At 46.7% G+C, this 16897-nt stretch overlaps 5 protein-coding genes across 9 annotated transcripts; 2 read left to right on the plus strand and 3 right to left on the minus strand.

Annotated features, from left to right (window-relative positions):
• Nucleotides 1-185: 185 nt before the first annotated feature.
• Nucleotides 186-3134, plus strand: LOC112876091. The gene is made up of 3 exons (XM_025940130.1): nt 186-518; nt 1299-1481; nt 2615-3134. The coding sequence occupies exons 2-3, from the start codon at nt 1323-1325 to the stop codon at nt 2777-2779; spliced, it is 324 nt and encodes a 107-aa protein (XP_025795915.1). The 5' UTR covers nt 186-518; nt 1299-1322; the 3' UTR covers nt 2780-3134.
• A 407-nt stretch (nt 3135-3541) lies between these two features.
• Nucleotides 3542-4336, minus strand: LOC112875462 (NDR1/HIN1-like protein 3). Its single transcript, XM_025939328.1, has one exon. The coding sequence runs from the start codon at nt 4334-4336 to the stop codon at nt 3701-3703; it is 636 nt and encodes a 211-aa protein (XP_025795113.1). The 3' UTR covers nt 3542-3700.
• Nucleotides 4337-7004: 2668 nt separating this feature from the next.
• Nucleotides 7005-8420, minus strand: LOC112876224. The gene has a single exon (XM_025940279.1). It carries the CDS (start codon nt 7863-7865, stop codon nt 7215-7217), a length of 651 nt encoding a protein of 216 aa, XP_025796064.1. The 5' UTR covers nt 7866-8420; the 3' UTR covers nt 7005-7214.
• Nucleotides 8421-9138: 718 nt separating this feature from the next.
• On the plus strand, nt 9139-12593 carry LOC112874525 (glycine-rich RNA-binding protein RZ1A). Of its 5 annotated transcripts, none has more exons than XR_003224999.1 (5): nt 9139-9295; nt 10041-10156; nt 10738-11268; nt 11422-11694; nt 11769-12593. XR_003224999.1 is itself a non-coding variant. In XM_025937897.1 (4 exons), exons 2-3 carry the CDS (start codon nt 10043-10045, stop codon nt 11233-11235), a joined length of 612 nt encoding a protein of 203 aa, XP_025793682.1. In that variant the 5' UTR covers nt 9139-9295; nt 10041-10042; the 3' UTR covers nt 11236-11268; nt 11769-12593. The 5 variants fall into 5 exon arrangements, 3 of the variants coding, with proteins under 3 accessions (XP_025793682.1, XP_025793681.1, XP_025793680.1); XR_003224998.1 differs by having other exon boundaries at nt 11422-11675; XM_025937897.1 differs by lacking the exon at nt 11422-11694.
• Nucleotides 12594-12856: 263 nt separating this feature from the next.
• Nucleotides 12857-14882, minus strand: LOC112874526 (abscisic acid 8'-hydroxylase 3-like). The gene is made up of 7 exons (XM_025937898.1): nt 14641-14882; nt 14236-14554; nt 13993-14145; nt 13470-13887; nt 13281-13387; nt 13072-13190; nt 12857-12947 (listed from the first exon to the last, which is right to left on the minus strand). The coding sequence occupies exons 1-7, from the start codon at nt 14844-14846 to the stop codon at nt 12857-12859; spliced, it is 1413 nt and encodes a 470-aa protein (XP_025793683.1). The 5' UTR covers nt 14847-14882.
• Nucleotides 14883-16897: the final 2015 nt, after the last annotated feature.

Below are 16897 nucleotides of genomic sequence, written 5' to 3' on the forward strand. Positions count from 1 at the left end.
TGTGATCATTAGTGCCAGTGTAGTGTAATGTGATGTGACCGAGAGATTATTTTTTTTAGGAAAAAGATCTTTGTGTATTCTCGGTACGGCCCGTTTTGTTCTTTGCCCGTCTCGTTCCGATGCGAAAAGCCCAACCCATCATGACCGGCCGAACAAAACGCAAAGACGCGGTAGAAGCAGCCCACAGCCCAGTGACACGACTGCGCACGACTGCACGAGCGAGGAATGGGGAAAATCCTCCGAGACATTTATCTCAGGACAAAAATTTCTCCAAGAAACTGCTGAAATTAAGAGGCGAAATTCCACTCCCACGAGTATTTCGACGTCGTCTTCTCCACGACTCACCTGGAAGGCTAGAAGTGGAGGAAAAACCAAGAGAGGAGTCGCAGCAGTCAAAGAGCGGAGCGCAAGCTGGGATTCATTGGAGCTATCAAGAAATCGGAGGAAACCTACTCCCCTCGACCCCCGTCCCGCGTCGGTTTCCCCCCCAATTTGCATCCGCGCCGTGAGATGAGACGGTGAGATCGATACCCCCCTTTCCCGTGAGTGGTTACGATTGTTTTCCGTTTCATTCCTAGACGAGGCGGTAGGACATCTGAGCAAATACCGTACGGAACCAGTAGATTCGTTTCAGTATGTGGTAGGTTATTACTCCTCGATGATCTGGCGCGCGCCGTTTCTTGCTGATTTAATAGTTTCCCCATTTTGTCCTGCTTTTTAGGGCGTCTTGTTATGGATATTGTGGGTAAGTTCGTTGCTGGAGTCCAATATGTTTTGATCAAAACGGAAAACCAAAACCTCAATTATGATAGCTTGAAGTAGTAACGCTAAATTACCCCAATATCAAAGAGTTCGATTATCTATTTTCATTAAAAAAAAGACAGTTCGATTATCTAGTAAGTACTTTTCTACTTGGTTGGTGTTTCAGTGATTGCCTAAAGAAGTTCCACTTGTTCTTTTTGGTTGATACCCTGATAGGATCAGAAGTGTTCTTGAGAGGCGTATGTAGTAGGCATTCATAGTAACATTAAGTGCCCTTAGTAAAGATCTTGTATCGTCCTGTGAGTATTTGCTGTTATTCACATTTTTCTGTAAAGACTTACTGTAAAGGTAGTATAATTTAATGCATCTCGAAAACTGGTAGCAGTAAACCTTAAAGTTGAGTAGCCTTAAGATCTCTTTCATTTTTCATCAAGCTCTAGTGTTTTACCTTCAAGGGATCCTTAATCTGATGTTAAATTTATTGTAGTTAGCTAGCACAGAATCACTAACCAGATCACTATGGCGTGTATTAATAGGTTCTGTAATTGCTGATTGGCGTGATGAATTTGAGGCCAATAGTTCTTGTCTTCCTCCTGCTTGTTCTCATCATCACATCACAGTTTGAGTGGAAGCAGCAGATTGGTGAGGCTGAGGCGAATCCAACAGCTACACGGAGGAGGCAGCAGGCACTTGAAAGGGAAGATGCTGTTAAAGAGAAAGTGAGCATCCTGTATTCCTGTTAAATTGGTCAGTTTTAATTAATTTACAGCATTTCCAGTTTCACGCTTGGAAATGAGTAGCCATTTCTAGCAGAAGCCACATAATTTATCTATAACATTTGTTGCATTGATGCTATTTTGTTATCAATTTATCATGTTCTGAATGTTAGTGCCTCCACGGTAAGTCAGTAACTGAGCTTTGAGCACGGATATTAAAATCACCCACCATACTGTAGTATGCAAAGGCTGATTGAAATTTCGAGCTAGGTTTTTATCTTAACAAACTTAATTTTTCTGGAATGGTAATTGCGTCACTCCTTTATGTTTATTAGCTGCCTACAGATTTGTTCCTGTGTAGATCCTAATATAAAAGATTTAAAGTTGTAACTGAGTGAAGTCTTTGCCAAGGGCTGAATATCTATGACCTGGGGGAATTGTAGGGCACGCCATTTATGTGTCTTGATTGAAAACGCTCCTTACTTCATGAGTGCTTGTAGCTCAGCATGTACTATAATCCTTTTAACTCCTATTCTTCACCTACTTACGAGTTATGGAAGTAGGCCCCAAGCTTTCATAGTTTCGACGGCATGCAAGACTGCTTGCATGTCAAGTGATTTTTGTGGACTTTTCTTGTTATAATATTTTGCTCTCATATAATATATTTGGAGCATGGTGATTTTAGTGGCCATTTTTTAGATGGTTCGATAACATTGCAGTTACCTGAATGCCATGACTAGAGTTGTATTTACATCTTTGTTTTACATAATTTTGCGGAAAATGCATCTGGTCCAATGACGATAGAAGGTGTTGTTCAATGGCTTTATAGTTGTCGGATGAATGAAAAGAAAAACAATGGATGTTTGATTGTATAGTTCGATCGTTTGAGCACATCAAAAGGTGCACACCTACCATCCTCATCATTTCCTTGGCACACCAGTAGCTGGCTGTCGAGATTCTGGCACTGATAACCTTTTCGCAAGTCTTTTGTTATTAGGAAGTTTCGCTGTTTTAGTATCAGTAGCTGTGATAAGCACTTTTCACTGTCAGTAGCTACTTTGCTTATCTTTCTTGCATCCATTGCTTTTATATGGATTCGAAATATCACAGCTTAAAAGATTACGTCTTATGTACAGATAATATTGGCACAAGAGAAAAACATTCAGCAACTTAACGAGCTTATCCAGAGCCTTCAACTTCAGCTGTTGCATTGCCGTGGCAGTAATAGTACTGCTCATACCACCTCAAGTCAGTCGACTGGCGACAACGAAGTGGAGGGACAGGAAATGATTGGTGATTGATAACCCCTCTGTTGACATAGGTAGTTTGCTTCAGAGTACAACCAAGACAAGAACAGAAGCTTTTCATGTAATGGGAACCCATATCATCGCCATCTGGTCGGCTGGTAGTGAGTCATTGTTGATGTACTGGTATTGTGATCTTGACATTATCATCTTCCTTCTCCTTTCACTCCAGTTTGTACAGGGCTGTAGTATGTTGGTTTAGGTTGCTCTGCCGACAAAGATCCGAATGTGTGTGCCAGTCTTTTTTTTGTGATTGTTGATTCTTTTACCCTCTCAATTAATATATGTGCTCCAATCTGTATATGGCGAATCATTTCTTTATGATCTTAGTTTCATGCTCTGCATTTTTCAAGAGCTCTTGGTTTTGTGCAAGTTGCAAGCTAAAATTTTCCTCAGCATTTTGTTCTTTGCCAACGCTGTACTCATACACTCCCTTTGTCTTTCGTACCATGAACATTGTAGGGGAGGATGCAAGAAAGAGATAAAGCGGCACTCCCCATCCTGAAGCAAGAGATTAAATTCCACTTTCCAGCAATGAAGAGATGGGTGCCAAGCTTGCTTTCGCTGATTCTCTTCTTGATACGGTTATACTGCTTCTGTAAATGCTTGCGCACGACCCCGTTGTGAATGGTTTCAAACACAAGAATTTTACTAGCTTTTGAGGATGATTGAACTGATTCCTTCGAAATTCCTTTGAAATTTCAGCGATTCAAAACAAGCCAAGTACACACCGAATGTTGCATCACACATGGCATTTGCAATATGAAGCAACGATCACTCGAAACTCACACGAAGAAAAAGAAAGGAGAATCAATGCAAGCAAAATTTAAAAAGAAGTCGATCGAAGTAATGTAAACAAGTGTTATGAGAGAGAATGCATGCGATATCTAGCGCACGATTAGCAAAGACTGCGATGGATCAGCACCCCCTCTGCGATGACCGGAGCAACTCGCATGTGGTCTTCTGGAAGACGACGGCGGCGGCGTCCTGGCCGGCGAGCTGCAGCTTGAGCGGGCACCTGGCCTCCAGCCTGCACCACGTGCTGTGCAGCTGGTACTTGACCTGTCCCGAGAGCGCCGCCTCGACGTCGAACACTCCCTTCTCGCTCTGCCTCCGGTACGCCTTGACGCCGGCGCTCCCGAGCATGACGCTCACCGCGTCGGCGCCGCTGGCAATGCGGAACACGGCGGTCTTCCGGGCGGGCAGGACGTAGTCCGGCGCGGCGACGTCGACGCGGTCGAAGCGCTGGCCGTCGAAGAGGTAGTCGGCCTCGAGGGAGCGGAAGGTGGCGCCCATGGCCCAGTTGGGGTTGCGCACGGCGAGCGTGAGCGTGAGGTTGTAGGAGACGGTGGTGGCGGGCGACGTCGTGGCGAGCGCGAAGCGCGCGAGCGAGGCGTCCTCGACGTCGAACCGGGGCTGGGCGGCGTGGCCGTAGCCAACGACGAGGACGACGATGACGGCGACCGCGGCGATGATGGCGAGGCCGATGCAGAAGCCGCACGCGAAGCGGCTGTGCTGGTCGAAGCAGTCGCAGCACTCGCAGTCGTCGCACATGGTGGATCGATCGAGAGCGTCCGCGGGTGCACGTACACGAAGGTACCTGGGCTATAGGCTAGCGTTTGCGCGTGCGACGGTTATGGCCGTTGCTGGTTGTAGCTTGCCAGGCCTGTATATCATGTTTGTCCCATCTACCATATATATATACGTCAAATGCAGAAGACGTCGAGCATCTAGTGTTTACATGCATCTTGAAACTTGAATCTGTAGGTATATGTAACAGAAACTAAAGTTGCTAGTAGTTATATTAGCAGCTTAAATATGTGTTGATAGTTCAAATCCATTTAGCCAACCATGCATGTATTAGCATGTGGATCCAAATATATAGCCACTGCTAATAGCTAGTCGCTAACTGAAATCGTGATCCAATCATGCAACCAAGAATTTGAATTATATTGTCTCTGTTTTTCTAGGAAAGATACGATTTGAATTGTGTTTTGGTGTCCACTGGAGCATGTATTGGAATCTCTTCTTCAGAGGAGCAAACCATGATTCTGTTCCATGGCGATTCGACTTTAACATCCTAGTTTTTGGCTGCGTTTGGTTCAGTTTTCTGAACCTGCTTCTGCTTTCAGAAAGTAGAAAAAAGGCGTTCAACTTTTCTGCAGCTGTTTTGAAAAAGCTGCTTTTCTATAGTACAAATTTAAAAGCAGGTTGTATCATACTTTTGCAGTTTTTCCGAATTTGTGAAAACTACACACCTACTATTGGTCACATATATACCCTTTCAATTCTTTTTTATATATAAGAAAATAAAGATTTTCACATATAGGAAAATAAAAATAAAAAAGAATACAAAAAAGTTAACTCCAAATATTTTCATATATATATAAAAATAAAGATTTAAAGGAAAAGGAATTTAGTCATCACAAAGAAATATTGTATACTGTCAATTTACATAAATACAATATATAACTTTTTCACAGTCGACAACTCACAGCAATTTGAACCAAACGACTTTCAACTTTTTGACAGCAGACATCTCACAGCAGCTTTTTTACAATAGACATCTGGCATCAGCTTTTTCACAGCTCACGGCTGAACCAAACGCACCCTCCTTAGCAGTTTGCTCCTCCATCTGAAGATGGCATTTTCATTCTCAGAAAAATAGTATCACGCACTTGATTCTTACAGTGCAACAAGCTTCAGGTCATGGTTTGCTCCTCTGAAGAAAAAGCTCAGAGTTCAGCGTCAGCATATGTAGCTCTAGGCAGCAAACCAAACAGCGGCCAGTCATCCAGTTCAAATCGTTTATTCGTTTTCTTGTCCATTTGGTCAGTTTGGTGCGTGGTAATAAGTAACAACAACCCACTACAGTAGGAGTACGTGATTGCGACTTTGACACGGAAAAAGAAAATGCTGCGAAGTTCAGCCGCTACTGACGAACTGCGCACCTGCTGGGCCGGGCCGTGAGATCTATCAATCACGCGCTGCCCGCGGCTACCTGCCGTAAATGAAACCGCGTCTTGCTACGCGCAAAACAACGCGTGGGCATCCGCCTGAAAGTTGCGTGGATCGGACGGAGAACAAGAACATCATATCTCCGAATGCTTGCTACCTTGTGCTCGCCGTCTTCGTCAGGGTGCCGGCCGTGTCTCCTTTCCACTGCTTCCGATTCCTGACGACGGCGAACGAACCGGGCTGCGTATTTCGAATTGTTGAAGAGAAAGAAAAGACCCTGGCGAATTGTCAAGCAAAGCCAACCCAGTAGTAATCCATATCCAATGAATAGGGCAACGAAAGAGAGAGGAGCTGCGTGCATCTGATCAGGAACGCGTTGGTTCTTGGTTGGCATCGTCACTGCGTTTTCCTGGCAAACGCAACGAAAGAACGCCTACATATATAGCCCAGGAAGATGTTGTATATCCAATATGATTTTTATTTTTCATGTGACATTTTTTTCCTTCTGCTGGAACACAGTTGGCGTTAATCATGTGCTCCCCACTAATCTACCAGTTGGTGTCAACTTTGGGTAGTGCCACCACGTTTGCCCTCCTCTTTTGGGGGCGAAACACAGGCCTTTCCACGTAACCGAGCAGCCTGTCCCTGTCCTTTTCGAAATTTCTTACACTTTCACGATGCTCGCATAGGTTTGGTTCTTCTTCTCCGGTATCCAATCCGATTCATGGCGGGCCTCCTCGTCTCTTCGCTCTCCTGCTGCTTGCTCGAGAAGTGGCGTCTTGCTGAGACCATGGTTTCGAGCTCTGCAACTGCAAGCGTCTCGCCGTCTGACCTGAGCTGCGCCGAGCAGCTGGGTTCTCAGTTCAGAATCTTTCGATCCGGCAGTGTGCGTCATCTTGTGACGTGCCACAATTCAACGAACAAACTGCCAAACGGGTCAAAACTGATGTTGTTCATCCTCCAAGACCTGACGGTGTGTCAGCGCAGTCATCGACATACACGCCATGTCAAACAGAGGCAGCCAACCCCCCTGTTCTCGAACGCCCAGTGCAAGTTCCCAGCAGGAACAACAGATGCGACAAGGGTGGTCGGAGCCGAGCTCCGTTCGCCGCCGATGTTCTGTCCTGGGCTCCCTGCATATCCACTCATCAAGGGCCTGGCCTGGGAGATAGCGTTTAGTTTGACTGCACGTCATCAGGCAGAGTCAAACCCCTGCTTCCCAAGTTTCAAAACACGCAGCTGGAGCTCAACAATTCTTGTAAAAAATCCACACGAATTGTTAGGAACTATCGAGATTTATACACATCAAATCGAATTTTGCACTCCTACAAATAGTCTTCCAAGCAGACGCAACAATAGTCTCGAGAGGGAAAATCTCAAAAAAGAATTCTTGAAGAAGAATTATACAGGAAGGAAGGAAGCAAGAAACGGCAGCCGAAATCGAGCTCTAGCCAGAAGTCAATCAGCAATGGAGTTAGCATCCGGACTTCTTGGCCCGGAGGATGGTGCACTTGGTCCTCTGGAACGCGGTGGCGGCGACGTCGGGATCGACGAGCTGCAGCTGGAGCGGGCAGACGACGACGAGCGGGCAATTGGCGCTGCGCCCCTTGTACTGCAGCGTCGTGTCCAGCCGCACCTCCACGGCGAACTTGCCCGTGTCGTTCTCCGCGGCGAACTCCTTCACCCCGGGCGCGGTGAGCTTGACGGGCTTGCCCACGCCGCCGACGGTGACGCGGACCGTGGCCGTCTTGCGCGGCTTGTGGTCGAAGGCCTGGACGGTGGCGGAGTCGTCGAAGCGGGAGCCGTTGAAGGAGAAGGCCACGGCGAGGGGCCCGTAGGCGATGGCCCGGTAGATGTTGGGGTTCCGCAGCGACACCGTGGCCGTCAGGTTGTAGGAGATGGTGGAGTTGGCGGCGGGGTTGCCCGGCGCCAGCGCGAACCGCTGCAGCACGGCGTCGTCGGCCGTGGCCTTGGGCGGGTACACGACGGCGAAGGCGATGACGAGCACGGCGACGAGGCCCCCCACGACGAGGACGACAGCGGACCAGATGAGGAACTTGGTCCAGCTGCAGTCGCAGTCGCAGCACTCGTTGTCTTTGCCGAAGCAAGGCTCCCAGAAGGCCATGGATCTAAGCCTCCGACGACGACCCTACTCTGAGCTGGGGGAGGCTGCCAGTGCCAGCTAAAAGAATTGAGCTATGCGGAGAAGGAATCGACGGCCTTGTTTTTCCCTCTCGCGGATTGCTCTTGTTAAATGGAGGTGACGACGAAGACTTGGGAGCTCGAGGTCGTCGGCTGGACCTGGAAGCGGGAAAAAGCTCCACCAGTGGCCAATGGGCAATTGGGCATAGAGAAATGGCGAGGTGAAGAAGAGCAGGAAGGTGACCGTTGGAACCACCGGCCGCCGGACGCCGGTTGGTGGCGCAGTTACTGGACTTCACGCTGTGGCCGGGCCATCCGAGGGCCAGCGTGTGCTGTACTAGGCATCATCATCAGGTGATAAAGCATCTTGTAAATAAAATTCCTAAGCGATGGGGGCTAAACAGGGAGGTGCAGAGCTGGAGACGAACGCATCGAGTGGTGGTGGCGGCATAATTGTATATTCTATCCGCGGGTTCAAGTCGTCGTCTTCGTCTCTTTTTTTTATTCATAATCTCAATGTCTCGCAATAGATTTTCTTTTTAGGAAAAAATCTAAATTACTCCCATCAACTGTAAGTCAAAGTTCGGATAACCCTGTAAACTATCATTTGATTTACTTTACCTCCCAAACTATGTCTTTTGATTCAAATTATCCCCTAATACAATTTATCTTTTTTATTTCTCCATGCATAGATGGAATTTTAAGTCGAAATTTTACAACACATCATATGTTATGTTAGAAAAATATATTATAATCTTTTATCATTATTTTGATAGGTTAGGATATTTAATAATAAATTAATTATTGGAGTTCAAAATTATAAAAGTAACAATGAAAAAATTATAATAATTCTTTTTAATATTCATTGTGATGTCCACTACCACCCTGCAAAATTTGAAATTAAAATTCAACTTGTGTATGGAGAAAAGGAAAGATAAATTATATTATAGGTAAAATAAATTAAATTACATAGTTTAGGGGGCAACCTGAATCAAGTTAAATTATAGTTTAGGGGTTATTCAGACTTTGGCTATATTTGAAGGGAGTAAATTAACATTTTTTCTTCTTTTTTAAAAAACATGGGCTTTGGAACTGGAACATGGGCTTTCTACGTTAAGAAAAACCACGGCCCAATCAGAAGTCGCGCGGGCGCGGCCGTCGGCAAATTTGGACCCGCCCTGCCACGCCCGTGTCCCGTGGCCCACCGGTGGGCCCCACCTGTCGTGCCAACCAGGGAAATATCTCCCTCCGCGCCGCCGCTGGGATTTAGGGTTCCAGCCCGGGGGTGCTGATTATTCCCCATCCACGCTTCGCTTCCCACCCTATAAAGCGCTCCTCGATCCAGACCTTTGCTAAAAATAACAAGGCGCAGAGGCATCCTCGATTCGACGTGCGCTTCCTCCTCGCTCGCGGGTACCTTTCTATCATCGTCTCGTCTTTCAGTTAGATCTCTCCTGCTCGATCTGGTTAGACCGCGCTGCAATTTTTTCTGGGATCCGATCTAATCAAGGGTAGCTACGGATACGTCCCATTGAGCTTTTTTTTGTTTGTTTCCCCATCTGTTCCTCTATGATTCAGGTCAGTTGTAGGCTTTGCTGAGGTTTACGAGTTCGTCCAGCAGCCCTGATGTGAAGCTAAACTCTCCTCTTTGTTTCGTATCTGACACAATCCCCCATAATTTTGGCATGTCTATCTTCTCAGGTTACTTACGTGTAGGCTCACTTGAATCTGCAGTTTGACCTCTCCTTTTTTCCCCTTTAAAACGAATAGAGTTGACCTCTGCGCTATGCTGTTCTTTCGATACGAGCGTATTTAGATTTCTGTATCCCCGTCGTGTGCAGATTGGCGTCATGTTTTGCCTCGTGAACTTAACATTGTTTCTGCAAATTAGTAAAGGGGCAACGGATTAAGTCAATTTTCGCGAGACTCGACAGCTGCTTCTTCTGTTTTATCTAAATTGGCTTAAATTAACTGTCATCAGGCTTTGCAAAATTATCCCGTGCAAGGGGAAATTTCAAAAACAATCATCGTAGAGTGAACGTTTTTATTGGTTGATTCGTACTCTATTCTGCCACTTGTAATCACCCCATACTAACTCTTACACTTCCTAGCTTCCATATTTGCTTATATGGTATATGTCTTTCTTTTTGTTCTCAAGATATGTCTGACGTTGAGGCCGAGTACCGTTGCTTCATCGGGAACCTGTCATGGTCAACAACTGATGAGAGCCTCAAGGATGCATTCGCCAAATTTGGAAACCTCACTGAGGCAAAGGTGACATGAAGGGTCTATCATATTTAGTTTTGCTTCATTTTTCCTTGCATGATAATATCAGAGATTTTGTTGATAACTGTTGCTTAGGATTTATGTGCATGAACCGATAATTGTCCAATTATTTCAACCAATTTTTACAAGGCACCAATGCCAAAAGCCTAATCAGTTTTGTATTTCACAGCATGGAGTAATATTATGCTACAGTTTAGTTAGTTTGTCCCGCTAGGGTCTAAATCCACTGAAGTTGTTCTAACACAACTTTTGTTCTTGCTTTGTCTTGATTGTTAACTTTTGTCGTATGGTTTAATATTCAAAGGTTTCTAACAAACTAATCTTAGGATATACAGTATTGTTATCAATATTCTTGTTTGCTGTTTAATTACTGACTTCCTGAACACCTTGGGCAACTTTTTTCCATCTTCCTCAACACCTTCTGCAATGTTTTTTTTTGCCTCCACTAAAGTCACTGAAATGATCCAGTAACTTCTAACCTTAAACAAATTTGCTTTGTATTTTATTTGTTATCTAGCATGGTCTTTTAATTATTGTTACTTTAAGTTAGCTTTGTTGGTAATATGCAGGTAGTTCTTGACAAATTTTCTGGCCGATCTCGCGGTTTTGGCTTTGTAACATTTGATGAGAAGAAAGCTATGGAAGATGCTATTGAAGGGATGAATGGGCTGGACTTGGACGGGAGGAACATCACTGTTGATAAAGCTCAGCCACAAGGGCCTGGTAGAGATCGTAATGGTGACCGTGATTTTGATCGTGACCGTGGATCTCGTTATGACCGTGGCCGCGACTATGGTGGTGGTGGTGGACGTGCACCGCGTGGTGGCGGTGGCGGTGGGGACTGCTTCAAGTGTGGAAAACCTGGTCATTTTGCTAGGGAGTGCCCATCTGGGGATGGCGGGAGAGGGGATAGATATGGTGGCAGAGATGACAGGTATGGTGGTGGTGGTGGCGGTGGCGGCCGTTATGGATCTGACCGTGGTGGTGACCGATACTCTAGCCGTAGCCGAGATGGTGGCAGCTACGGGGGCGACCGCTACAACCGTGACCGATCTGGTCCCTACTGATGGCCTAGATCTTGAGCAGTTTGTGCCATCCAGGTAAGATAGTCTATCTGCTATTATAAGGTTTGTTATCGTGTGTTTGGAACTTTGCGATCCTGTAGCTGGAGAATTATGATGTACCGTGAGAAGATCAGTTGCTTTGTTATAGACCGTATTACTGACTGGTTTATTATCATTCCTGCTTGCCAGGCATATGACTTGGTCATAGTGCTTGGCGCTTGGATCCTGCATGTTTGCTTGATACGCTATTTGGCTGGATTTTGTCGCTGTGTGTTGATGATCCTGATCCTAGTTATGCTTATGGGGATGCCTGGGATATGGGGGGTTGGATGGCAAGTTATGTTCGCATTATGTTCATTTCGGGGAATCAAGGGATCAGCTGTATTCTGCTTGAACACACGAACAAGAAAAATCACCTTCTGAAAGCAAGCGATGAATAATCTGTAAGGGAAAAATTAACTGGTAAATTATTTCAATCTTTTATCTTCAATATTGTGTTACAACGTCATTCTCAAATGACTGTTTTGTTTTGGCAGGCTTCTTTTTGGTTATTTGTTCTCTTGTTCTGGATTGGTTGCTCCTGTCGTTCCGGATTGGTTACTAGTGTCCCAAGATCATTTCAGTTGTCTCATCTTAGTCTGGCGAGTGGTTCCGCGAATGCAAAGGGTTCTTTGGTTCCTTTCTATGTGCTAATAGCATCGGAGGACCACTGCAAAGAGACTCCTCTTTGGCTCCATTGTATGTACATTCGCACTGGAGGACCAACGCAGCGTAGCATACTGTTTCTGCCTGTCCCTCTTGGGTGGCTTGACTACCTGGCTATGGTTACTTTGACGTACTCGTGGCTGCCTCTGGGTGTTCATTTAGCTGCCCCGTTTCTTGACTTGTGAGATCAGCGATCATGCTTATGCAGCCTGAGTGAATGTCATGCTATCTAGTTGCTGTTCTTTTGACACTGCACCAGTGGTCTATCGCTTCTTCTGCCCTGTTATAAGCACCGCTGCCCTTTTGAGAGGAGTTCCATTGATGTTATGCTCCATCTGCAGAATTTTGATTGTTGGATTGTCGTCTCATGGAATGCAATAGCCTTTATTTGCCTGTCTGAGAGAGTACCAGTGATTATGCTTCAGCGGCAGCATTCAAATTGTTGCATCGTCGTCTCATGGGATAAATTAGCCTTAACTTGAGTTCTTTTTTCTAGACTGCCAATAAGAAGGTTCATCTTTTGCTGTTGATTATTAGCCAATTGAGTTTATGTACTCACATACGTCACAACAGCTGCAACATTTCACCCATTTTTGAACATTTCGGTTGATTTGTATTGTGCAAGTTGTGAATTCAGCGGATCCAGCTTGTTTTTCGCCGTGCTGCCTGCTGTAAGTTTTCAAGCGTAGTTATTCCAGGCATTCCCTTTCGACCTCGTATTGCATCTTTTGGTTGCACAGTACACCTCAAGAATCCTATTATGCTATATCTATATCGGCCGTCGTATCCTGCCACGATACTGCACAAGAACCATCCAACTTGGGTTGCACCGGTATGTCTCGCCAATACTCTCTGTATCTTCATCACGCTCTGGAAATGAAGCTGGAACTCATGGCTTTGTCGAAGCTTCTTGGGTCTCTTAGAGCGCGGTCGCGATGATGGGGTACTTGTTCTTGGGCATCCGCACCAGCGTCGGCTGCACTGAGTCGTCCTCCTCCAGCGGCTTCCAGCTGCAACGACAACCACGTCCAGATGGAGGAGCAACCAAGCGTCAGCAGTCAGCTGCTGCTGATGAAGTAGAAGGCGGCATTCGGCAAAGGATGATCCGATCTGCTGCTGGTGCTAAGTGCTAACCTGTATCGGCAGACGAGGTGATGTACGAAGACGCAGATCTCGAGGCGAGCCAGGTTCATCCCGGGGCACATCCGCGGCCCGCTCCCGAACCCCAGGAAGCTGTAGGGCTTGAGCGTTTGCTGCGTGGAAATGGATGGAAATCACACAGGAATCAGCCATGGTTGCTGTCGGCTGCGTCAGCTTATTTGCCGGCCGGAAGCTAAACTCACGTCGAATCTGTCGGGGTGGAAGCGCCCCGGGTCGGCGAAGACGGCCGGGTCGTGGTGGATGGACACCACGTCCAGGTTCACCGACGTCCCCTTCTTGATGTCGTACCCTGCATCGACGAGCACAACGTTAGCAATCAGCAATTCAGTGATGCTGCAGGTCAGGCAAGGTTGCAACCGGACGCTACTGACCGTCGATGCTGAAGTCCTGCGCGGCTTTCCTCGAGAACCACGGCAGGATGGTTGCCCTCCTCAGGGTCTCGTTCATCACCTTGTTGGTGTAAGGCATGTTGTTCACGTCCGACCATCCGAGATGCGACGTGCCGTTCAGCCTCTCCCTGATCTGCAGATGCTCTTCCCGTAGCTTCTCCAGGACCTCTGGGTTCTCGCCCAGGAACTTGACGAGCCACGTCAGGCCCGCCGTCGTGGTATCGTGCCCGGCCACCAGCAGGGTCAGGATGTTGTCCTTGAGCTGCGCGTCCGTCAGCTTGTCGGCGTCGTCGCCGGCGTGCTTCCGCAGCAGCGTCTGCAGGAAGTCGCCCCGCACCTCGCCGCCCTCCCTCCTCCTCGAGATCACCGAGTCCAGCATCGCGTACATCCGGTTCCTCGCCTGCCCATCCAGTCGATCAAACAATCTCACAACTGAACTAAACAATCTTCTTTCGATCATGCGACCATTGCAAAATGTGCTGTTCGTCCTCTGATCTTGGAGTACCTTGAGGCCGCGGTGGAAGGCTGTGCCTGGCACCTTCAATGGCAGGGACGCGAAGGAGGACGAGATGACCTTGAAGTTGGCCCGGAACTTCTCCTGCTCCTCCCCCTCCGGCTCCAGGCTCACCAGCATGTTGGCGATCACCTTCAGCGTGAACTGGCACGAGCCAAGATACCAATATCGTTTCAGTCAAAATCTGAAGAGAAATCTTTCACGAACTGACAGTCTGCGCGAGTGTGTGCTTACAGACGAGGCCTCCTCTAGCACGAGGACCCTCCTGCCGAGCCACGTGTCCAGCGTCTGCACGGCGAGCTCGTTGATGAAGTCGAAGTGCTTCTTGAGCGCGTCGATGGAGAGCGGCTCGCCGATGAGCCGCCGCAGCTTCTTGTGCTCCTCTCCGTTGGTGGTTAGCAGGCTCGTCGGACCCAGCACCTGCTTGCCCGTGTAGAACAGGTTCAGGCTCACTACGCCGTCCTTCCCTGACAGCAGGATCTTCGCTGCCTCGCGCCCCGTCATGAACACCGTGATCCTCCCCAGCACGTACGTCTTGAACACCTTGCCGAACCTGCCAAACATCGATCGTTCAGATCGATCAGTCTCCCATTGTGCTGTGATGCGTAGCATTTAATACTCCTGGATGCTAGTCAGCACCTTTTCTGCCTGTCACGCATGAAGCTCAGGATGCCGGCCGGGCTCGAGAAGTCGGAGATGAAGGAGACGGTCTCGCCGATGACAGGCCAGCCCATCGTGCCGGGGATGTCCCTCATCTCCTTCGAGGAGCTCCGTGATCTCAACCAGAGGAGGCCTGCACACGCCACTATGCAGGCTACAAGCACATGAGCTCCGAAGATGGCCATGGCGGATGCTGAAATAGCTGTCTGTCTTCAGATATGTTCAGAACTTATCGTCGATGTCAGGAGCTTATATATGAACCACAAGATTTGTGTCCAAATCTGTGATTCCTCGGGGGCATCATTATCTTTGTTCTCTTGTCTCGTCCTCGTTACATGCGAGGGAACCATTTGGAGTTTCTTCGGTATCTTTGCTATCTTGTTTTGTCATCATTACATTGCTGAAGCTTCTTTCAATCTGTTTGGTTTTTCCTTTGTTTTCTTCATCTAATTGTCGTGTTTGCTACACATGTACCGCGCTAGACCGTCCTTTGGAGCAAAAGGCTACGTCATTGCTGCCGATCACTACAAAAAAACTGTATTTTAGTTCTTGTGCTAGCTAGTTGATAAAAGCTTTGATTTGTCATTGTGAACAGTGTACAGGCAGAGTAGGCCTTGATAAGGACCTGGTGTTAATTGTTGTCACTACTGCTACAAATAAAAAATATGCATGTCTCTGATTACAAGAGAACAAGCTTTGGACACTAAGTAGTTCTCCTGGGAATAGACATCGTTGCCGTCCTTGTTCAGCTGAACAAGCTGTTACATGCCTGCCATTTGTAATGAGTAGCTGCAATGGCAAAGCCTTCAGCCACTTTGGTTTGTAATCACAACTTTAAAATTCCTAGATATTCCATGGCTCATTGAACTTGACAGCTGGATGCTATTACCCATCAAGGGATTCATCCACTAGAGGGATGGCTATTGCCTATTGCTACAGGAACTGAAACTGAAACTTTTGAATAGAATAGGTAAAAGAATTAAACAGACCAAGGTTCAAGTATCTGAAATATTTTTTTTGTTTGAAACGAAAACGGAAGGAGCTCTGCCTTTTAATTAGAACAAAAAAGTTTTACTTTCAGTAGAAAGGGTGGGATATTTGGCATGATGTATACTAGGAAAACAACAAGCTGTTAGGTTGAGGACTGCATCGAGTGCTCTGCTCTTCGGCACAATCTCTGTGGCGGATGGCTGAGAAGATTCACTCAACTGCTCCTCTCTCTGATCAAGACTTGAAGAGGCACATAATCTCTGAACTCAGATGCTTGCAAGTTGCAACAGCCAACAGCACCATCATCATCCATAGAAGTTTGCTTAAGAGATTGATTTCAAATCGACGCGAACATGGAGGTCTGCAATCTAGCGCAAGTAGTGGACAGGCCGGTCGGCATACCTGACACGCAATTTGCAACGGAATCGTCTTCAGGCAAGAGACGCAAACTCGCCAACGCACGCTGCAAGCATGCAAGACTGAAGCCAAGCTCTGGAGCTCACGTGCTCCGGAAAACTGTGAAGGCCTGAACACGACGCCTGGTGTAGCCTCTTTGAATTGGTCAGCCTCGGCGATCAGTGGAGCGGCGGGGTGTCCTTTCGATTTGGTGGTCATGAGAAGGTGTTCGACATGGAGACGAAGACGACGTTTTTTAAAAAAATTAATGAAAAAACGGGGATCCTCCCATACGAGGTGGACCTCGCATCTCGGCTATCCTCCATGAATAGCTAGCTTCGTTTTGCAGCTTTTCAAGTAGATAGCAGTTTTTGGTGTAAAAAAAAACACTTTCTTAGTGAGACAAAAGTGTGTTGGTGCCATTTGTTGCACAGTTAGAAGCCTACTCCCTCCGTCCTCAAATGCAAGACATCCAAAAATTTGAAATTTGAAATTTGTACATATGTAACTAAATGCACCCAAGACCTCTTTTATACTAAAATTGAGATGGAATTTTGAATGGGATTGAATCAACTTCATTGTTAAGCTAAAAAAAGTTGATGAGTGAACTCATATGAGTCGAAATTCTAAACCTGAAAAAGAAACTTTGACATGTATTACTCAACTTTCGAGTCAAATGGATAAAAATTTTGAACTAAAAAGAACAGATTTATTGCTATGACATTCAGGTGCAATTACTAAGGTATTGGGAACATTAGACAGAAAAAAACAATCTTTTTCTTTGGGTGAAAGGGATGCGCCAAGATGTCCGTTAGCTGAGCTGACAGCTGAGGAGGGCCTCAGCCGCCGT

Source organism: Panicum hallii, chromosome 9 (assembly GCF_002211085.1).
Source record: "Panicum hallii strain FIL2 chromosome 9, PHallii_v3.1, whole genome shotgun sequence".
NCBI lineage: Eukaryota > Viridiplantae > Streptophyta > Magnoliopsida > Poales > Poaceae > Panicum > Panicum hallii.

Excerpts from the sequence above, each read along its gene's own strand:
- LOC112875462 (XM_025939328.1), bottom strand. The coding sequence starts at position 4,336 with ATGTGCGACGACTGCGAGTGCTGCGACTGCTTCGACCAGCACAGCCGC.
- LOC112876224 (XM_025940279.1), bottom strand. The coding sequence starts at position 7,865 with ATGGCCTTCTGGGAGCCTTGCTTCGGCAAAGACAACGAGTGCTGCGAC.
- LOC112876091 (XM_025940130.1), top strand. The coding sequence starts at position 1,323 with ATGAATTTGAGGCCAATAGTTCTTGTCTTCCTCCTGCTTGTTCTCATC. Across the intron at positions 1,482-2,614 it reads AAGATGCTGTTAAAGAGAAA|ATAATATTGGCACAAGAGAA; the intron begins GTGAGCATCCTG and ends TCTTATGTACAG.
- LOC112874526 (XM_025937898.1), bottom strand. The coding sequence starts at position 14,846 with ATGGCCATCTTCGGAGCTCATGTGCTTGTAGCCTGCATAGTGGCGTGT. Across the intron at positions 14,146-14,235 it reads TGCTAGAGGAGGCCTCGTCT|TTCACGCTGAAGGTGATCGC; the intron begins GTAAGCACACAC and ends GGCTCGTGCCAG. Across the intron at positions 12,948-13,071 it reads CACCTCGTCTGCCGATACAG|CTGGAAGCCGCTGGAGGAGG; the intron begins GTTAGCACTTAG and ends TTGTCGTTGCAG.
- LOC112874525 (XM_025937897.1), top strand. The coding sequence starts at position 10,043 with ATGTCTGACGTTGAGGCCGAGTACCGTTGCTTCATCGGGAACCTGTCA. Across the intron at positions 10,157-10,737 it reads GAAACCTCACTGAGGCAAAG|GTAGTTCTTGACAAATTTTC; the intron begins GTGACATGAAGG and ends GGTAATATGCAG.